The sequence below is a fragment of the Pan paniscus genome, chromosome 12 (genome assembly GCF_029289425.2).
Source record: "Pan paniscus chromosome 12, NHGRI_mPanPan1-v2.0_pri, whole genome shotgun sequence".
NCBI classification, from domain to species: domain Eukaryota; kingdom Metazoa; phylum Chordata; class Mammalia; order Primates; family Hominidae; genus Pan; species Pan paniscus.
In genome coordinates, this window is record NC_073261.2 from 82,909,660 (window position 1) to 82,929,075 (window position 19,416).

Sequence of the window (19,416 nt, forward strand, 5' to 3'; positions counted from 1 at the left end):
CTCATCTTTTACTTCCTCAGCTCTCATATATGGGCCTTCCACCATTCGACCTACATGTCCTTCAAAGTCTAGTTCAGATTCCAGCCCTTCCATGACACTGTACTGATCCCATGTACGCCTAATACCTAGTAGTTACTTCAAGTTAATTGGAAGTTTAGAGAAAGGAAAAGTCCTCATGAGATGCAGTATTTGGAGGAAGTTTCATCATTTTGGATGAATAGGGATATGTGTGGAGACCATAAACAAATGCTTAGTTGGGAATATGAGGTGTGTGTGTTTGTGGCGTGTGTGTGTTGTATGTTAGTATGAGAACCAGCAAAAAACAGTCTTACTAGACCAGAGGAGTTTGTGTAGGAACTTGGAAAAGTTAAGGTTAGATTTAAGTAGGAGGGTTGGGTCCAGGTCATAGGCAACCTTTCAAGCTAGGAGAGTTTGACAAAGTTAGAAGAGGAGTTAGATGATTTGGTTAATAGTCAAGAGCCACTGAAAGTTCATGCAGGGAAGGGTGATGCATAGTGAGATGTTCTACTCTCATTCCAGACCTGCCTTCTTGGAGTGGTTGGTTTTGCCACAGCCTCTGTGGGCTCACTCAGGGAGGCCCAGGGGAGGCCCACTGACAGTTGAGGAGCATTATTGAACTAGTATTTAGTGTATTTGTATTTCAGCACACTTAGGAAATTAAGGAAATAGGAAAGTACCTCTCATGTCCTGCAGTTCGTTCTTCCCCTTAGTTTTTCCTACGTAGCGAATCGCCTACAGGAGACGACCTTAGACGGTAGCATTATCTATAAGCTGGTTTTAACTTTCCCGTGGTTCTAGGAAGAAAATACAAGTATAAATTAAGCCCACAGATATTAGATCAAGTACTCTTTACCTTATTCACCTCTATAATTCCAGCTTCTTTTCTTCTTGGGTAGCTAAATCACCAAAAAAAATTTTTGCTTTTTTTTTTTTTTTTTTAGTTTTTTTGAGATGGAGTCTTGCTGTGTCACCCAGGCTAGAGTGCAGTGGCGCCATCTTGGCTCGCTGCAGTCTCTGCTTCCTGAGTTCAAGCGATTCTCCTGCTTCAGCCTCCCGAGTAGCTGGGATTACAGGTGCCCGCCACCAAACCTGGCTAATTTTTGTATTTTTAGTAGAGATAGGGTTTCATCATGTTGGCCAAGGTGGTCTTGAACTCCTGACCTCAGGTGATCCTCCCGCCTCGGCCTCCCAAAATGCTGGGATTACAGGTGTGAGCCACTGTGCTCACCTGGCCCAATTTTTTTTTTTTTTTACTTTACAGTGAAGAAGGAACAAAAGAAGGCAGTAATCTATATCATTAGCACTTAAGTAATTACTCTTAGGAATTTGGATTTCAGTTTTTGATTGGGCAACTGTGTGAGGATTATATCAAGCTGGCAATATTATTAATAGAGAAATTATTTCACAAAACACAAGACATTTATCTTAATTTAAAAAGATATAAAATCTAGTGCTTGGGAACTAACCTAACCTCAATCCTTAAAAATACAAAAGTGTGGGGCAATTATTTTCCTTATGAAAAATTCCAAACACATAAACGTGTGTATTTGTGTATATGTATATCACATGTATTTAAAAGTAGAGAGAATAATAAGCCACCTTTACCCATCATCCAAATTCAATAGTGATCAAAGTTGAGTCACAACTGCTTCATCTATCCCTTTTTATTGTTGTTTGCTGAAGTATTCTAAAACACATCCCCGATTTGTGATTTTTATTCCTGTGTACTCAGTATGCATCTCTAAAAATATGGAAACTTTGTTCCATGTTCACAGTGCAGTGGCACATTTTATAAAGAATTTCTTGATGTTATCTATTATCTAGTACGTATATAAATTTCCTCTGTTACTTGACAGTGTCTGTTTTACATTTCATTGTTCAAATCAAGATCTAAGCAAGGTTCACACACTACATTTGGTTGTTATGTCTCTGAATCTTTTTTAATCTAGTGGTTGGGAGTTTTGATAGCTGGTTTTGGTGGCTGAGGACAGGAGTGTCGAGGAAGCAAGGGTGAGGTGGTGGATTTTAAGATATGCTAAAAGGAAATCTTTAGAATCACAGAGCCTGCTAGTAGTAGGGAGATGTAATTGTAACTTTTATGACTGAAATAATATTTTTTAGGCCCATGTCAAACTTTAAAAAATGCCTCCTTTAAAGTAGTATTATTTATATATTTTGTTCTATGTGAAACATATAGCTGAATCTGAGTTGCTATTTAGAATGTTTAGTCAGTAACTGAAGTTATCTGTTTTACACCAAACTAGAATAAAGAAAAAAAAAATCCCAATGTTCCTAAGAGATCTAATTCTCACTGTAAATTGGAAATCAGTTATCTTTCTGCAACTTTTCTTCCTCAACTTAAAAAAGAGTGTTTTTCCTTTGGACTTTATCTGTAAATTTTCATATATTAATTTCAGTTAAAACCAGGTACTACCTTGCTAAGATAATTGTGTCTACCTACCACTGAATTTGGTATTCCTTGGGCAATGTTATACAGTCTAGTAGGGCATACATTTAAAAATTTTATAAAAATTAAATGTACTTGAGCACTCTAAGATAGTGCTTAATGTAATAATGCAGAAGCTCACTGATGTAATGTTCAAATCGCCTCAAAACGTTTATGCCTCTTCCCAGATAAATTGCTTTAATTCTCCAGAGGATCTGGTTGAAAATTTTGTGGTAGGCCTCATTTTGAGAGAGATGAAAATGATTACTAAAATACAGTTTAAAATGTGTTTTCTTTGAATATGTGTAATCCCTATAAACATAGAACATAAATTATAGTAAACTATAAACTTATATTCTCTTTGTTGGAAATCTTGAGTTGTATAGTATGAAATATCTGTGAGACCATGATCAACCTTTTCCTGAATATTTTGAGTGTGGATGCAAGCCCATGTATCAAAATTTATTTTGCAGACAAGACACATGCTTTAAACGCTGCAGTTGTTAGAAATGAAATCTTTAGATCTTAAGACCCATAATAAAGAGGAAAGTAGGTGAAAAGTATGAGACATGTTTTAGTTTCACCCCCACTCAATATAAGGATATTTATTATTTACTAACAGTGTAAATGTGCATCAATAGTTTGTACTTTTAACTTTGATACCTAATTCCAAATATTTGATTATATATGCCTTTTAGGTGCCCAAATGTGAGTCTGCAAAAGCTGCCAGAACAGTGGCTATGGAGTGTTTTAGAGGAAATTAAATGCAGTGATCCTTCATCTAAACTCTGTGCTACAAGGCGCAGTGCTGGAATTCCTTTCTACATACAGGTATTTATCTGTAGGACCCTAGCTGTTTGTTTATATTTGTCTTTTGATGATAGTGTATCCTAACCTGTTTGACATGTGAGTGAGCGTATTACACATAAAGGACATTTCTGTCTTTTCAGCACCATAGCATTTGTGGCTTTGTTTTAATGTGGGGACGGTGTGTTCCTGTGACAAGATCTGTTCTTGGAACAAACCCTCTAAAAGGTCAATCTTGTAATATAAACAGAGGGTGGTATAAATTTCTGTCTGTGTATTAAGTAGGCAGACATCACTGTGGCACAGTCATTGCTCACTTCCACGAAGTGCACATGTTACCCCCCCACCCCACTGTATTTTTTTTTAAAAATAGTCTTCCTTTCATCTCAAGACCTTCAATACTCTCTGTAGGCAACCAGTGTTAACATTTTCTTTTCAATTCTCCTATAAAACGTCCATCCATAAAATAATCATGATCATAATAGTAGCTGACATTTATTGGTGGTGATTTCACCTCATTAACTCCTTCCCTGTACCCTATTATCATCCATATATTCTAGATGAAGAGACTGGGGTTTAGGTACGTTAAGTGACTTACCAAAGGCCACAGAGACAGTAAGAACTGAGTTAAGACTTGAGCCCAGGCAGCCGGACTCCCGAACCTCTCTGCATATGAGAAAATGTGTGTGCGAGTCCGTTTTCCTTTTGAACACATATGAAAACATATACACTGCTTGCTCTTTGATTTCACTTAGTATTATACCTTAAAGATTGCTTCATATCAGCACATTTAGATATGGCTATTGATGGGAAAATATTTTATTTAGAAATTAAGACTGTTATCTTCATGAACCCAAAGAATAAAAACCAGTGTCTTCACAATACTAAATCAGACCCCATCCTGAAAGACCTTTGGTTAATATATAGTAAGATTAAATCCAGGAATATGGTGGTATAATAAAAGCACTGAAAATAAATGGAATGAAGTCTCTGATTTTTTTCATGCCCCTACATTTTTTCCTTATCTTTCTTACTCCTCCCTCAAATTCCTAAAATCCCTTTATGATTTTTTGGTGACAGTGGGCATCAGTTGCAGAGGTTGTTGACAGAGATCATTGAAGTAGTTCTGCTGAACGGATTTTGGTGACCTTCAGAAATCAACTTTTATTTGATCTGACCCATTCTGTATCAGTGTGTTTCATTCTCCTGCCTCTAATTCACTCTGACCTTGTGTTTTTACGTGTCATTTGTCTGTCTGAGATCAAATGTTAAGACAGGATCAAGGTCTCACTGCATATTTGTGCAGTGTGCTTCTTTCAGCTCTGGTGCCCAACTTATACTAAGTATTGGTCATAATGAGTAATCAGTAGGTGTACTTTCTTACCCTAGCCTTGGCAAGAATGCCATAACTTTACCTAGCTCTTTGGGAGAAAAAAGCCATGGTTCCCTGAAGTCATTTTAGTAATTGAATGTAGCTTTTTTTTAGTTGAATAAAGTCTAAATTTTTTTTTAAAAATCTGCTTAAAGAGAGTCTTCATTTCTCTTAGCGTGACTTACTAATAAAGCTATATTCCTGTTTTGGTGGAAATCTGCTTAGTGTTAGCTATGGAAAAGAACTGTCTACTTAGTTTGTGAGTTTACCTTTTGTATAGACAGATTAAAAATTATTTTCAATATAGACATAAAGTTTTTTTGAATAGTCATTTAAAAAATGTATGTTATCTGAGCCTAAATAAACTATGAGAAATTTCTTCTAAATCAAACTATTTTTTGTATGTCTTTATTTTCCTCTTCTGTAGTTTTCAAATGCTTCAGGAGAAGCTAACTAACTTGAAACTTTCACTCTTGAGAGCCAGTAGCTACAAACATGAAAAGTAGACATGGAGGAAGGGAGTCTGGGAATGTGACTAAAGTGACTTTTTTTAACAGCTTTATTGAGATGTAATTCACATACTATATAGTCACCCTTTTAAAGTGTACAATTCAGTGGTTTTCAGTATATTCACAGAGCTGTACAACCATTATTTAGTTTTAGAACATCAACCCATGAAACCTCCCATACTCATTAGCAGTCACTTCCCATTTCTCTCTACCCCTGCCACTCAGCCCTAGGCAATCACTAATCTACCTTCCAGATCTATACATTTGCCCTTTCTGGACATTTCATATATATGGAATCATACAGTATACGATCTTCTGTGTGTGGCTTCTTTCACTTACCGTAATGTTTTCAGAGTTCATCCATGTTGTAATATATATTAATACCTCATTCCTTTTTATTGCCTCAAGTGGCTTAATACCCTATTTTTATGTTTATTGGACATCGGCAAAGTGTTAGATACAAAGTAAGTAAGAAGCTACTGAAAATTTCAAATATAGGACCTCTTTGGTGTTTGCAGTATTTCTTTTTGTTCCATGGAGTTTCAAATGCTTTGATTTGATTAGTCCTCCAAGTAATGATTCTTTTGTGAAGAATTAACTAACTGCTTCATCTCCAGGGAGGCTTAACATTCTTACAAGAATTTTAATCCAGAGATTTTTTGCTTTTTAAGTAAAGAGAATTTTCTTGTTAGATAAATTTGTTACTGAAACTGATTTGTTTATTGTATCAGAGCTGCCACCTACTTAGGATTCTTAAGGAGTTGTCAATAAGAGCCATTTTTTGGCCTTTTAGAATTATAAAATTTAACGAGCAAACTGGAAGTGACCTTAGAGATGACATGATTTCACCTTCACCTAAATTTAGCGATGAAGAATCTGTAGGTTCAACTGTGAGGTTAAACCACTTGCCCACGGCCACATGGCTTAATTAACTTTCTTTGATAACCACATGTTTTTATTAAGGGGATTTTGCATTTTGGGATTGATCCAGGGAAGCAGCAAACAAGTATATGTAAACTAAGAACCCTGTTAATTTTTGCATTCTTTTTCCATAGGCACTGTTGGCATCTGAACCAAAGAAAGGCAGAATGGATTTGTTGAAAATAACAATGAAAGAGTTAATCTCTTTGGCTGGGCCTACAGATGACATACAGAGTACAGTCCCCCAGGTAATCATGGAAATACACAAACCCTCCAGCGTTGTTTTTTGTTTTGTTTTGTTTTTCACTTTTTTCAAGACGGTTGTTACCGTCTTGTTACCCAGGCTGGAGTACAGTGGCGCGATCTCAGCTCACTGCAACCTTCGCCTCCCAGGTTCAAGCAATTCTTCTGCCTCAGCCTCCTGCAGTTGTTTTAAATCTTTGCTTTATTTTTTAACAAAAAGTATCTGCTGGAGATAAAGAACTCTTGAACATTGGACAGACATTTGAAGCTTGTTTGAATAGTTTTTCTTTCCTTCTTTTTTTTTTTGTCTTTACCATCCACAAAATAAACCGTTGCTTTAGTTGAATATATTAATCAAAGCAAACAATTTTTAAACTCTGGTGAAAACATCCAGCTTATATAAGATATTTTATAATACTATTGCATCTATGAATTTGAAAGTGCATGTGCTAGCACTTTAGAATTTCATGTGTGCTTCTTTGCGTTGATGTACATTTTGTAACTCAGCAGTTGAAAATTTCCTTTAAATATGATATCTACCTTTTAGGGTGTTCATATTTTACTAGCATTTAGTTCCTTTTAGTCACTACCTACATATATGAAGTTAAAGCACTCCTCATAGCTCCACTTCACCACTAGGGAGTAAATATTAATAACTATCAAGTACTGCTTGTACGTTATAGTCTGGACTTCCTCAGTTAATGCTTCATAGTAGGACACTCCTTTTTGGTTTGTTTGTTTTTTGAGACAGAGTCTCACTCTGTTGCTCATGCTGGAGTGCAGTGGTGCGATCGTGGCTCACTGCAACCTCTGCCTCCTGGGTTCAAGCGATTCCCATGCCTCAGCCTCCTCAGTAGCTGGAATTACAGGCATGGGCCACCATGCCTGGCAAATCAGCTAAGGTCAGGAGTTTGAGACCAGGCCCAATCACCTGTTGGCCAGGTTGGTCTCGAACTCCTGACCTCAGGGATCTGCCTGCCTTGGCCTTCCAAAGTGCTAGGATTACAGGTGTGAGCCACCATGCCCAGCCTATAGTAGGACACTCCTACCCAACTGTAAAGGGCCATGCTAGGTCAGGGAACAGATTGAGAGCTGAAGTTTACAATCAAGTACGATAAGTACATATGATTTTATTTCAGAACCTGTGGGAGGTGTTAAAGGGAGCCCACAGGCCAGAATGAGGACTGTGGAAAAGAAAGGGGATTTTATGTTTATTGGATATTGGCAAAGTGTTAGATAAAGGGAGCCCATGGGCCAGAATGTGGACTGTGGGAAAGAATCCCCATTCTTTTCCACAGTCATATGGAACATAGTCATATGGCACATAGTGGCCAGTACCCATAGATATGAAATGTCTTTATTTCTTTAAAAAATTGACTGAAATGTTGTTAATCACCGTTCAAAAATGATCATTTCAAGACATTTTTCAGTGAAATGTGAAAAAAATGTAATTGGTTCTATTTTCCTAGACTATCACTTTTAAAAAGTACATGTTGAGTATCTTTTATCTGAAATGCTGGGGACCAGAAGTGTTTCAGAGTTCAGATTTTTTTTTTTATTATTTTGGCATATTTGCATTATACTGAACAGGTCAGCATCTCTAATCTGAAAATCTAAAATGCTCCAATTAGCATTTCCTTAGAATGTCATGTCCGTGTTCAGAAAAGTTTCAGATTTTGGAGCTTTTTTGATTTCAGATTTTTGGATTTCGGATGCTTTACCTGTGCTATTTTTATAAGAACATCTAAAAATAATGGGGCTTGGTTTTAACGAGTGCTGGATAATTATTGCCCTACTCTACTTCAGGGTGATTAATGGCATTTTAGTGATCATTTTTATGAAATTGGTGAGATTTAAAAATTTTGTCTCTGACCAGTCTTCTAAGCTTTTTTAGTTGATAATTTGCTTTCCTTCTCCCCTCCCAGGGTTCATTTCTTTATTATTTTTATTATGTATCTTTGAAATATTTCAGTATACAGAAATGTATAGTGAATAATGAACATATTTGAAACCAGTTCCAGTTTAAAAAATTAAACATTACAGAGACCGTTAGTTATGCTGTGGATTCTTCCACATCTCATTCCCGTTTATTCCTCCTCAGTTATAATCACTAACCCAAATTAGTGACTATCATTCCCAAGCATTTTCATCATACTTTTATCTCCTTTTACATGAATGTTGTTTTCGACACTTTTTATACTTTGCTTTTGGCAATCAACATTATATTTTAAGATTAGTAAGCTCCTGTTCAGCCCCTGTTCACTTTCATTTCTGAACAGTATTTTATTCTATTTCATTTCATCCCTTCTGTGAATGGACATTTAGGTTGTTTCCTGTTTTCTTCTATTACAAACAATGCTGAAACAAACATTCTTGTGTGTCTCCTTACACACGTGAGTGTTTCTCCAGGTTATATACCTAGAAGTAGAATTGCAGGGTTGTAGGGTACACACATATTCAATTTGATGCTGTTATGTTGTCTCCAAAGTGGTTGAACTAATTTATATTCCTGCCAGCAGAGTATAAGAGTTTCCATTGCTTATCAACACCTTTGTATTATCAGACTTTTACAGTTTTTGACTTTCTGCTTAGTGTGAAATGGTGTTTTCTAGTTTTATTTTGCATCTTTCTTATTACTAGTTAGCTTTAACATCTTTTCATATGTTTATTAGCCTTTTGGTTTATATATGAAAGTTGTCTGTTGAAAGACTTTGCTTACTTTAATATTGGTTATTTGTCCCTTCATTTTTGTTTTGTAGGAGTTGGATTTTTATTGTTGTTTCAAAAATATTTTCTTGATACTGATTTCTTTTTGATTATTTGAATTACATATATATTCTCCCAAACTATGTTTTCTCTTTTTACTTTGTGGTCTCTATTATTATGTAGATATTTTTAATTTTAATAAAATAGAATAGGTCAGCTTTCTCCTTTATGGGTTGTACATTTGGATCTTATTTCAGAAATTATACCCCAAGATCAGAAAGACATTTTATATTTTCTTTCTTTTTTCTTTTTCTTTCTTTCTTTTTTTTTTTTTTTTTTTGAGACGAGGTCTCACTCTGTGGCCTAGGCTGGAGGGCAGTGGCACGATCTCGGCTCACTGCAACCTCTGCCTTCCAGGTTCAAGCGATTCTCCTGCCTCAGCCTCCTGAGTAACTGGCATTATAGACTTCCGCCACCATGCCCTGATAATTTTTATATTTTTAGTAGAGACGAGGTTTTGCCATGTTGACCAGACTAGTCTCGAACTCCTGACCTCAGGTGATTCTCCCGCCTTGGCCTCCCAAAGTGCTGGGATTACCGGCGTGAGCCACCACACCTGACTGAGAAAGATATTTTATATTTTCTTTTAAAAGTTTTAAAGTTTTACTTGTCATAATTTTATGTAAATGAAACCATATTATTATTTTTTACTGATAGGATCTTGCTCTGTCACCCAGGCTGGAGTGCGTGCAAGTCTTTATATTACCTGTAATTTGTCTTTGTTTAGTGTAAAATAAAATAATTTAATGTTTGCCATTTGGATAACTAATACAGAGACATTTCTGTTATAATACATCCTTTTCTTCTTGATTTATACTGCCTCTATTATGTGTTTTCATAGATAGGTGGTTCTGTTTCTGTGCTGTCTATTAATCTATCTTTGGAGCAAAACCACTGTTTTATTTTTGTTTCAACTTTTTTGAGATGGAGTCTCGCTCTGTCACCCAGGCTGGAGTGCAGTGATGTGATCTCGGCTCACTGCAACCTTCACCACCTGGGTTCAAGCTATTCTCCCACCTCAGCCTCCTGAGTAGCTGGGATTACAGGCATGTGCCACCACTCCCAGCTAATTTTTGTATTTTTAGTAGAGATGGGGTTTCACCACGTTGGCCAGACTGGTCTTGAACTCCTGACCTCAAGTGATCTGCCCGCTAAGGCCTCCCAAAGTGCTGGGATTACAGGCGTGAGCCACCACACCTGGCCTAAAACCACTATTTTAATTATTATGTCTTTATAAAAAGTTAGAATATCTGGCAAGGTGAATCTCTCTTTTTGTTTTCCCTTCAGAATGACCTTGGGTATGTTTGTCCTATTGCTGTTCCATAAAAATTTTAGAATTAGCTTGTTAAACTCAATAAAAAGCCCTTTTGGAATTTTGGTTAGAATTTAAATGTATTGATTTATTTGGGAAAAATTATCTTTTTAAGTATTGAATCTTCCATGAGCACGGCTTATTTCTCCATTTATTCAGATCATTTAATGTCATTTATTATTTTTTAAACTAATTCCCATAAAAGTCTTTTTTTTTTTTTTTTTGGATATGGAGTTTCGCTTTTGTTGCCCAGGTTGGAGTGCAGTGGTGCAATCTCGGCTCACTGCAACCTCCGCCTCCTGGGTTCAAGCAATCCTCCTGCCTCAGCCTCCTGAGTAGCCGGGATTACAGGCGTGCACCACCACGCCCAGCTAATCTTCTTATTTTTAGTAGAGACAGGATTTCACCATGTTGGCCGGGCTGGTTTTGAACTTCTGACCTCAGGTGATCCACCTACTTCAGCTTCCCAAAGTGCTGGGATCACAGGCGTGAGCCACCATGCCTGGCCCATAAACGCCTTATAGATTATTTTTGAGATTTATTTCTAATGTCTTTTTTTTTGCAATTATGAATGGTACTTTTAAAAGGTTATATTATCTGTTGCTGTTTGAGAAGAATGCAGTTAATTTTTGGGTTATAATTGTGCTTGTATTCAGCAGCCTGTCAGAATTGCTGTAACACAGCAAAGGACTTATCTGTAAATTCTTTTGGATTTGTTTTATGGATAATCATACCTTTGACAAATAATGCTAAGTTTGTCTTAACTTTCTATTTTTTAGTTTTTTCAAAACAGTTTTTATTGTACTTTGCTGCTGGAACCTGTAGTAAAGTTTGGTATAGAAAGAGAGATAGCAGGCATCCTTATGTTGTTTCTGATCAATCTGCTGCAATTTTTAATCTACCCAGTATCTTACTATGGAAATTGAATTTTATTGAATATTTTTTGCATCTTTTGAGATAAATATGTTCTCTTCTAGAATTTGCAGATGTCATGAATTGTATTGATTTTTCAATTTATCTTTGCATTCTTGCATATCTCACTGGTTTTGTGAGTGAGACTGGCCTGTGGTTTTCCTTTTTGTGCTGTGCCTGTCCTGTCTTTTTAAATATGCATCTTTTGATGGAATTATAGTACGTATACAGACAAGTGTACAAACCATATGTGTACCTCAGTACAGTTTCACAAAGTGAACACATTTGTGCAGCCATCAAGAAATAGAACATTTCTAGCAACTGAAAGCCCCCTCTTGCTCTCTTCCAGTCCACATCCTTCTCTCCAAGAGTAACCACTAGCCTAACTTCCAATACTCTAGTTTTAGTTTTATCTTTTTTTTGAGTTTTACATAAATGAGACCATACATTATTATTATTTTTTTATTTTAGAGACGGGATCTTGTTCTGTCACTCAGGCTTGAGTGGAGTGGTACAGTCTTAGCTCATTGTAGCTTCAAACTCTTTGATAATATTTTTTATTTGTGCCTTATTTCTCTTCTCTCTTCTTGGTTAGTCATGTCAGGGGTTTATTTCTGTTTCAGAGAATCAGCTTTTGGGTTTGTTAATGCTCTTAGTTGTGTTTTTGCTATTTTAAAAGTTTCTGCTCTAAATTTTTATTTTCTTTCTGTGTTTCAAGTTTATTGTTGACTTATTTTCTCTTGACTTAATTGGTCACTTACCACAATCATTCTAGTCATTTAAAAAAATAGAAGCATTTGAGATGTACATTTTTTTTTTTGAATTTCACTTAAGCTGCATCCTACAAGTATTGATATGTAGGTAGCGTCTTCAAAATATTAAAAAAAATAATTTGACCAGTGTTTAATGTGCTTGAAAATGTGCCGATTTTAAGCATTTTTTTAGGCCGGATGCGCTGGCTCACACCTATAATGTCAGCACTTTGGGAGGCCAAGGCAGGTGGATCACCTGAGATCAGGAGTTCAAGACCAGCCTGGCCAACATGTTGAAACCCTGTCTCTACTAATTATACAAAACTTAGCCGGCCGTGGTGGCACATATCTGTAATCCCAGCTACTCGGGAGGCTGAGGCAGGAGAATCGCTTGAACCTGGGAGGTGGAGGTTGCAGTGAGCCGAGACTGCGCCATTCTACTCCAGCCTGTGTGACAAGAGTGAAACTCCATCTAATAAAATAAAATAAAATAAAAAATAAAGTTTTTTTTAAAGTTTCTTAATTCCATGGTGATCAGAGCATAATCTATAAGTTATTAATTACTTGGTATTTGTTGAGTCTTTATTTGTGGCTAGGTATGAGGGATTTTAGAAAATAAATGTTTCATGTGTGCTCGAAAAGAATGTGTTGTCTCTGTATTTTAGGTGCAGGCTTCTACGTATGTCCATTGGATCAAGCTTTTTTATAGCATTGTTTGAATCTTACTAATTTTTTGTAAAATGGTTTATCAGCTACTGGATGTGTTTTATTAAATCTGCTATTTCATTTGCGGATTATCCATTTCTTGTAATTCAGTAAATTTTTTGTTTTGAAGCTGTACTATTGGATATGTGTAGATTTAGAATTAGCCATGGTTTTCAACCCACAACTAATTTTGAACTTCTTGTTTTAGGTTCATGCTTTAAATATCCTTAGAGCATTGTTCAGAGATACGCGCCTGGGAGAAAATATTATTCCTTATGTTGCTGATGGAGCTAAGGCTGCAATTCTGGGTTTTACATCACCGGTCTGGGCAGTAAGTGCTGTCACTATTTATTTTCATTGATTTAATTATGCTTCTGAGTAGGTTTTAATAAACTCATCTTTCACTGGGTGATAAAAAATATTTCCTGCCCTTTACCGTGAAGTTTCTTAGAAATCTTTGGATCAAGCTACATTTTTGATTCTTGATATTTCATGGTTCCATTTTCACTCATTTGTTGGCTTATTAGCCATCTTTCTTTTTTTTTAATTTTATTGATTGCTTTAGGGTTTACAGTATGTATGTTTGACTTATCACAGACTACTCTCAAGTGATATTACACCATGTCACTTAAAGTATAAGAACTTAATAATAGTGCACTTCTGTTTCTCTCCTCCCAATTTATGTGCTGTTATTGTTACACATTTTACTTTTATGTGTGTTGTAAACTTACACTACATTGTTGTTATTTTTCTTTAAATAGCCAGTTATGTTTCTTTTCAATTTACCACTTTAACCGTTTTTTTAAGTATATACAATGCAGTGGCATTATGTGCATTCACAACAACATTTATCAGCACTGTGCATTTCTGGAACATTTTCATCATCCCGAGCAGAAGGTCTGTACTCATTAAACACTAACTCCCATCTCTCATCTCCCTCACCCCTAGTAACCTCTATTCTCCTTTCTGTCTCTGTGGATTTGCCTGGTCTAATACCTCATATAAATGGAATCGTACAATATTTGTCCTTATGTTATTGGCTTCTTTCATGTAGTATATGAAGGGTTGATCCATACTGTGCGGGGTGGGGGGCTGTGTGTATATATTGGTTTATCAGTATACACACATCCCACATTTTCTTTTTTTAATTTTTATTTAAGTTCCAGGATACATGTGTAGAATGTGCAGGTTTTTAACATAGATATAAGCGTGCCATGGTGGTTTGCTGCACCTACCAACCTGTCATCTAGTTTTTTGTTTGTTTGTTTGTTTTTAATTGAGATGGAGTCTTGCTCTGTCACCCAGGCTGGAGTGCAGTGGTGTGATCTCAGCTCACTGCAACCTCTGCTTCCTGGGTTCAAGTGATTCTTTTGCCTCAGCCTCCCGAGTAGCTGGGACTACAAGTGGATGCCACCACACCCAGCTAATTTTTGTATTTTTGGTAGAGAGAGGGTTTCTCTATGTTAGCCAGGCTGGTCTCGAACTCCTGACCTCGTGATCTGCCCACCTTGGCCTCCCAAAGTGTTGGGATTACAGGCATGAGCCATAACGCTCAGCCTGTCATCTAGGTTTTAAGCCCGGCATGCATTAGCTATTTGTCCTGATGTTCTCCCTCCGTTCCTGACTCCAACAGGCCCTGGTGTGTGTTGTTCCCCTTCCTGTGTCTATGTGTTCTCACTGTTCAACTCCCAATTATGAGTGAGGACATGCAGTGTTTGGTTTTCTGTTCCTGTGTTAGTTTGCTGAGGATGATGGCTTCTAGCCTCATCCATGTCCCTGCAAAGGACATGATCTCATTCCTTTTTATGGCTGAATAGTATTCCATGGTGTATATGTACTACATTTTCTTTATCCAGTCTATCATTGATGGGCATTTGGTTTGGGTCCATGTCTTTGCTATTGTAAATAGTGCTGCAATAAACATATGTTTCATATATCTTTATAGTCGAATGATTTATATTCCTTTGGGTATATATCCAGTAATGGCATTGTTGGGTCAAATGGTATTTCTGGTTCTAGATCCTTGAGGAATCACCACACTGTCTTCCACAGTGGTTGAACTAATTTACATTTCCACCAACAGTGTAAAAGTTTTCCTTTTTCTCCACAGCCTTACCAGCATCTGTTGTTTCTTGACTTTTTAGTAATCACCATTCTGACTGGCGTGAGATGGTATCTCATTGTGGTTTTGATTTGCATTTCTCTAATCATCAGTGATGTTGAACTACCACATTTTCTTTATCCAAATTCATCTGTTGATGGACGTTTAGGTTGTTTCCACTTTTTGGCTATTATGAATAATGCTGCAATGAATTATAATGTATAAATTATCTGAGTCATTTTAGTTCTTTTGGGTATATCATATGGTAATTCCGTGTTTAACTTTTTGAGGAATGAACAAACTTCTTCCCCAGAAGCAGCACCATTTTATACTCCCATCAGCCATGCACAAGTTCCAGTTTCTTTAGATCTTTACCAATACTCGTTATCTTTTTTTTTTATAATAGCCATCTTAATGGGTGTGAAGTGGCATCTCATTCTGATTTTGATTTGCATTTCCCTAATGATTAATTATGTTGATCTGGAAACAAAACAACTCTGAGCGTATAAATGTGTCTGTATTTTGGATGCTGTGGACTCTGCTGTTAGTATGTTAAGTTAGTGCTACAAATAAACTCTATCAAAAGTTTGAAAAAACGAGACACTCGCAAAACATTGAAATGGAAGAGGTTAAATACTGAGTCGCATTTTCTTTTGTAATATGTTCACTGTCCAGAAGCATTTTGATTCAAAACTTTAAAGATAATGGGCAATACCCAGTACAATTGTTGGATTTAAGAAAGTAATTTTTCGTGTGTTTTCTTATGATTTCTGGGATAAACATTATAGTTTGTTTTCCTATATCATTATGTCTTCTAGAGTAAGGAGAATAATTATAGACGCTTGAAATGTGGCTTAAAGTAAAAAATCTGGCAAAGGGAGAAGAGAAAAGAAGCTAGATCTTAATACATTACCTGCAGAGTGGAGTATCTACTAGAAAGTCAGGCTTTCCAGTTAGTAAGCTGCACAAACCATTTCTTACCTGTATGATAAGCCTCTAATTGAGAGTAAGTATTTTGCAGTGAAAGCCAAAGGCACAGACTCCCATTGTGAAGAGGAATCCTTTGAGGTTGCCAACTCTTGCCTAGAAAATTGTGCGTCTTCCTGTAAGAGATACACACTTCTGGAATTCTGTCTAAGAGCATTGCATAACTACTCTTGAGGACACAGAGTTTACCTTTTATACTTACAGGAAGTAGAGCAATGCCTTTATACTGTCAGTAGAGTCAGAGAGGTAGGAATGTGGCTTGACCATCAGGAATACTGGAGATCATAAAAGTGATTGTCAGAAATATCAATATTGCTTTCTTGAAGCCATTAGTTCCAGATGAACCAAGAAATATTTTCCGTGAAAGGACTTTCTGAGAGTGAAGCCTGGTGATTCGTCCAACTTTTTAGTAAAATTCAAACTATCAGAAATGAGTGATTTATTTTTTTTGAAAAGACTGTTTTTTGAGACCCTAAACAGTAATACATGTGCACTGCAGAAATTTTGAAAATAAAGGAAAGCATAATAAGAACAGTAAAAGTCACCTGTTAAATTACCGTACAGATATGAGCATTCTGATTCATTTTCTTTCTCTTTTTTTATGTGTGGGCTTTACATGTGCATAGTACATGTATGCATACATATCCACAAAAGGCTGCATAAATATATATAAATGTTTTTATTTTCTTTCTAATTTCATAATACTAATAATTTTATTTCTTGGGATCTTCCTTTTTAACACTTTATGAAGGAAACATTTCTATTTAGTTTGCTTTACTAGAGGAAATAAATATCATAGCTATAATGATCAACATGGTTACTTAATATTATCAATGGTTATATTTTCTTCTGTATAAAAATCTAATCTAAGATAAAATTTATAAGTCAACCTATTTAATGGATGTGAAGAAGTATTCACTCACAAAAACAATTTACAAAAGCATTCTCTGTTGAAGTGATTTTAAGTGTGATTTTTCCTTAATGCATACGAAATATGGTTTGATTTGCAGAACTTTGATTTGTACACATCCTCTTGGGAATATAACTGTGCCTAAAGCTGGCTACATCTGTACTTTTGACTTGACTGTTTTTCCCGATAAGTTAGGGAAAACACACATGTAAAATGAACTTAATTTTAACTTGCAGTAAAGAAACATTTTTCAGAAAGCATTCATGTATATATTTAATTTGTTTTTACAGACTCCTTAGTCTTTCGTATTGAAACCATACAGATCTCTCAAACTTTGCTACCTAGTAGGCATTTTTAAAATATAGGAAAATGTAGTATGTAAATATTTTTGGCATTAGACATATCTGCTTACTGTATTGTAGATGTTATGTTAAGCACTAGAAATACAAGGATAGATAACACATAATCATAATAATGGCTGTCTTATTGAGTATTTCTCATGTACCTGGCATAATTTACATTGCGTTGATTATCTTAGTAGGTTCTGTTATCCAGGTAGGTTCTGTTATAATCCTCATTTTACAGATGAAGAAAACAAGGCTCAGAGAGATGAAATAACTCTGCCTAAGGACACAAAACTATTACCTGTCCAACTCCAGAATGTGTGCTATTGTAGAGGAGATGTTTGGGTATTTTAGGAATACAAAGAAGGTACATTTTACCTACCTTCTAGGGTTTTGGCCCTATTTTCTTATTAAACAGAGCTGGAAGTAAAGCCCGGGTCCTAACATTTTATTGAATGGTACTAACCAAGACCAGCAGGAATGAAAGAAAAAGGGAAGTGAGGCAAGGAAAGATGAATGATATTACCAAGGGAACCTTAACCTTGCAGAAAATCTGAGCTGGTTGTCTTGTACATGGTACATCTTCTAGCCAGACCATGTGAAACTACCACCTTTTGGAACAGCCCAATATGTTTGTCTTTTACTGGTCAAAGTTCATCCTTGGGGCATTACCACAATTTGGGCTGGTGTTGGCACAACCCTTGGGCAGCTGCTAGGGAAGCCAGATCGCATGTCCAGTGATGTGGCATCTCATCTGAGTCTGAAAGTGGCTGGATGAACCAGAGCTTCCATGGATATAGTTGGGACAGACCTGAGGTTTGAAATAATGACTTCTACTGTGTTGAAAAGTTCTGCATGAAAGAAATTTATAGCAGGGGAGTCATGGGATGTGATTGATGTAGGTAAAAGTGGAGACTTGATTGTAAGATAGCAAGAGGGAAGGAAGAAGACCAATCAGGAAGCTATTGTAATAGTTCTACCAAAAGATGGTGGTGGCTCAGCAAAGATGGTGAGAAGTGATAGTCTTTAACATATTATTTATATTAAAAATATTTCAGAGATTAAACCAACCAGTTTAGTTAACAATCTAAGTTAACAGAAAGTAATTTGTGGAACCCGAAAATTTACTAGGCAGTTTTTGTTTAAAAATATCACTCATCTCTCTTTATTATGTTCAGTGACTGGGGAGGCCTGATCTTCTTTCCTTGCATCCTCATCCTCATTGCAGAACAGGCAATTCTCGGCTTTCCCAGTGGAGCCCGCCCAAAAAACTCCACTGAGTATGCCACTTAGAGTCTTTCTAAGACCCACACTGGGTTTATTTTTATTTTTATTTTTATTTTGGACGGAGTCTTGCTCTGTCGCCAGGCTGGAGTGCAGTGGCATAATCTCATCTCACTGCAACGTCTGCCTCCCGGGTTCAAGCGATTCTCCTGCCTCAGCCTCACTAGTAGCTGGGACTACAGGCGCATGCTACCACGCCCAGCTAATTCTTGTATTTTTAGTAGAGACGGGGTTTCACCATGTTGGCTAGAATGGTCTCAATCTCTTGACCTCGTGATCCACCCGCCTTGTCCTCCCAGAGTGCTGGAATTACAGGTGTGAGCCACTGCGCCTGGCCTATATTTTTATCTGGTGTATATTTAGCTTGCTTCCCCCAGGCTAATCTGGTTCATAGCATGCAGTGGGTTTCAAAGGAGGGTAGGAAAAAGATCCTCTTAGATCTGCCCAGTAGTGCTGCCATGCCATGGCTACTCTGTGCCTCTGTTGGCACCAGCATCTCCAGGCCCTCTGATAATTATGAGGTTGCCACAAGGGTGCCACACTGAGAGCTGTGTACTGCTGAAACCTAGCTGTGCTCTACTCACTGTGCCGCGTGCCTTGGCATGGAGCTTCATTGACCTAGAGGAAGAGGTACCTTTTTTCTAATTCACTCATATGTACTATATGGGCTAGTTTAAACCCTGTCTCTTCTTTTGTCTGCTCATAGGTGAAGTGTCTTGCTACTTTGGAAGAGGGTCACCAGAAACTCTAGGACATGGCTGGCCCTCCCTTTAATCATAGGCCCAGAAATCCCAGCACAGTTTTCCTGGATTACAGATGATAGACTTGTGACCCAAAGTTTTAACTGTCTTTTCACGGTCACATGGCTAAGAAGTGATGGAAGGCGAATTAGAACCCAAATCTCATTTAGTTTTCTCAGAAAATATTTTTTTCTGCTACCACGTACACAAGACAAAATATTAAGTGTCATGTGTGGATCCCATCCTTAAGAAATTGACTGCCTATTAAGGATAAGGTGTGTGGT

At 36.8% G+C, this 19,416-nt stretch overlaps 1 protein-coding gene across 4 annotated transcripts in view; it reads left to right on the top strand.

The window, feature by feature from the left end:
* Window positions 1–19,416, top strand: part of THADA (THADA armadillo repeat containing) — a 362,591-nt gene that overhangs the window by 84,339 nt on the left and 258,836 nt on the right. For all 4 annotated transcript variants that reach the window (XM_003809126.5, XM_055108026.3, XM_003809127.7 and 1 more), the window contains 3 exons: window positions 3,166–3,298; window positions 6,211–6,324; window positions 12,975–13,097. In XM_003809126.5, coding sequence (XP_003809174.3) covers window positions 3,166–3,298; window positions 6,211–6,324; window positions 12,975–13,097 — 370 coding nt within the window. The remainder of the gene's footprint in view (window positions 1–3,165; window positions 3,299–6,210; window positions 6,325–12,974; window positions 13,098–19,416) is intronic.